Here is a 1,511-nt window from a genome sequence, read left to right as displayed (position 1 = left end):
TGACAACTTTGTATTCTGCCGAGCCAATCCCTCAGAAGTTGAAGTCTTAAAAGAAATCTTCTCCACCTACGAAAAATGGTCTAGGCAGAAAATTAACCCTCACAAGTCTTCGATAGCTTTCTCCCCTAATATTAATACCTGCCTTCAAATCACTTCTGAATGAGGCCTTGGGAATGAAAGAATTTAGGAGAGATAAATTTTACTCTAGAAGCCCTCTGATGCTCTCCAGACAGCGATGCTTTGACTTTAATTTCCATATAGAGAATCTTCGGTTCAGATTAGGCATGGAAAAATGGGGCGATGAGGCGGGGCAGGGCCGCGACCCGACTGGGCGTCTTTGCCCTGGTAAAAACAGGGCGAAATTCCTCGCCCTGCCCTGCCCCGCTATGAATTCAAGCGGGGCAGGGCTACCCTGCCCCACTCTGATGTTTTTTTTTATACTCTAACCCAATTTTCTAATGCTACTTATATACATGCATAATACGTAAAATTGATATTTTATATGTGATTTAGAATATCCTTAATTCTAAATAGACTAGAAAGAATTGTAAATATTGAAAAATATGTTTTATATAATTCATATTTATTCTTGTATTTATTTTTATAAATTTTAAAATAAAGAAAAAAATATATAATATTTGAGGGTGTAGTTGATACGAAGTATAAAAAATGAAGATTACAATAAAAAAATATTTAGACTTAGGAAAAATCCAAAAATTATAATTTAATATTTGTTAAAAAAAAATTATATGGGGGCAAATCGAGCCCGACATACCCACCCCAATTAAGCTGAGGTGGGGCGACCCCTCCCGCTCCAAGAAATTATTCGGGGCGGGGCTGGGCTGAGCTGGGCGAGCCAAAGTGTTTGTGGGGCGGGGTAGACATTTACGTGCCTAGTTCAGATTGGAGGGTTGGGAAAACAAACTTCTTTCTCGAGTAGGTCGCTCCACTCTTATCAAGTCGTTAGCCATGGCTTTACCGTCTTACACTATGTCCTCTCATGAACTTCCGAAGAAGACGTGTCGTCACTTGGATGGTTTGTTGAGGAGATTCTGGTGGATTAGAAGTTCAGATAAAGACAGATTCCTTTGCCTTAAAGCATGGGACTCCCTATGTCAACCTAAATCTAATGGTGGTTTGGGTTTCATGCGTTTTGAGGATGCTAATAGGGCTTGGTTAATTGCCGCCAACGTGCAACGACCTTGGGTGGGGATTTTATTAAGAAAGTATCGCAGAAACAAATCTTTTAGGGAGGTCACTGCTTCGGCCTCTAGTTCTATAATTTGGAAATCTATCATTCATGGTAGAAGTTTGATGATTAAAGGTTGCTTATTCCAAATTGGGAGCGGCTCTACCATATCCATTTGGAACCAACCTTGGGTCGAAGGTCTTCAATGTTGCATTCTTTCTCTCCACCCCCACCCTTTGCTTATTGAAAGAGAAGCTGTGGCTACCAAATGGGTTAATGATCTTATTGTCCCAGGAACAAGATCGTGGAATCTATCCTAGAT

General features: G+C 40.4%; 1 protein-coding gene across 1 annotated transcript; it reads left to right on the top strand.

Moving 5' to 3' along the window:
- The first annotated feature begins 969 nt into the window (after positions 1-969).
- Positions 970-1,509, top strand: LOC133830606 (uncharacterized mitochondrial protein AtMg00310-like). Its single transcript, XM_062260619.1, has one exon. The coding sequence runs from the start codon at positions 970-972 to the stop codon at positions 1,507-1,509; it is 540 nt and encodes a 179-aa protein (XP_062116603.1).
- The last annotated feature ends 2 nt before the right edge of the window (positions 1,510-1,511 follow it).

Source organism: Humulus lupulus, chromosome 1 (genome assembly GCF_963169125.1).
Source record: "Humulus lupulus chromosome 1, drHumLupu1.1, whole genome shotgun sequence".
Classification (NCBI taxonomy): Eukaryota; Viridiplantae; Streptophyta; class Magnoliopsida; order Rosales; family Cannabaceae; genus Humulus; species Humulus lupulus.
This window is presented reverse-complemented; position numbering and strand designations above follow the sequence as displayed.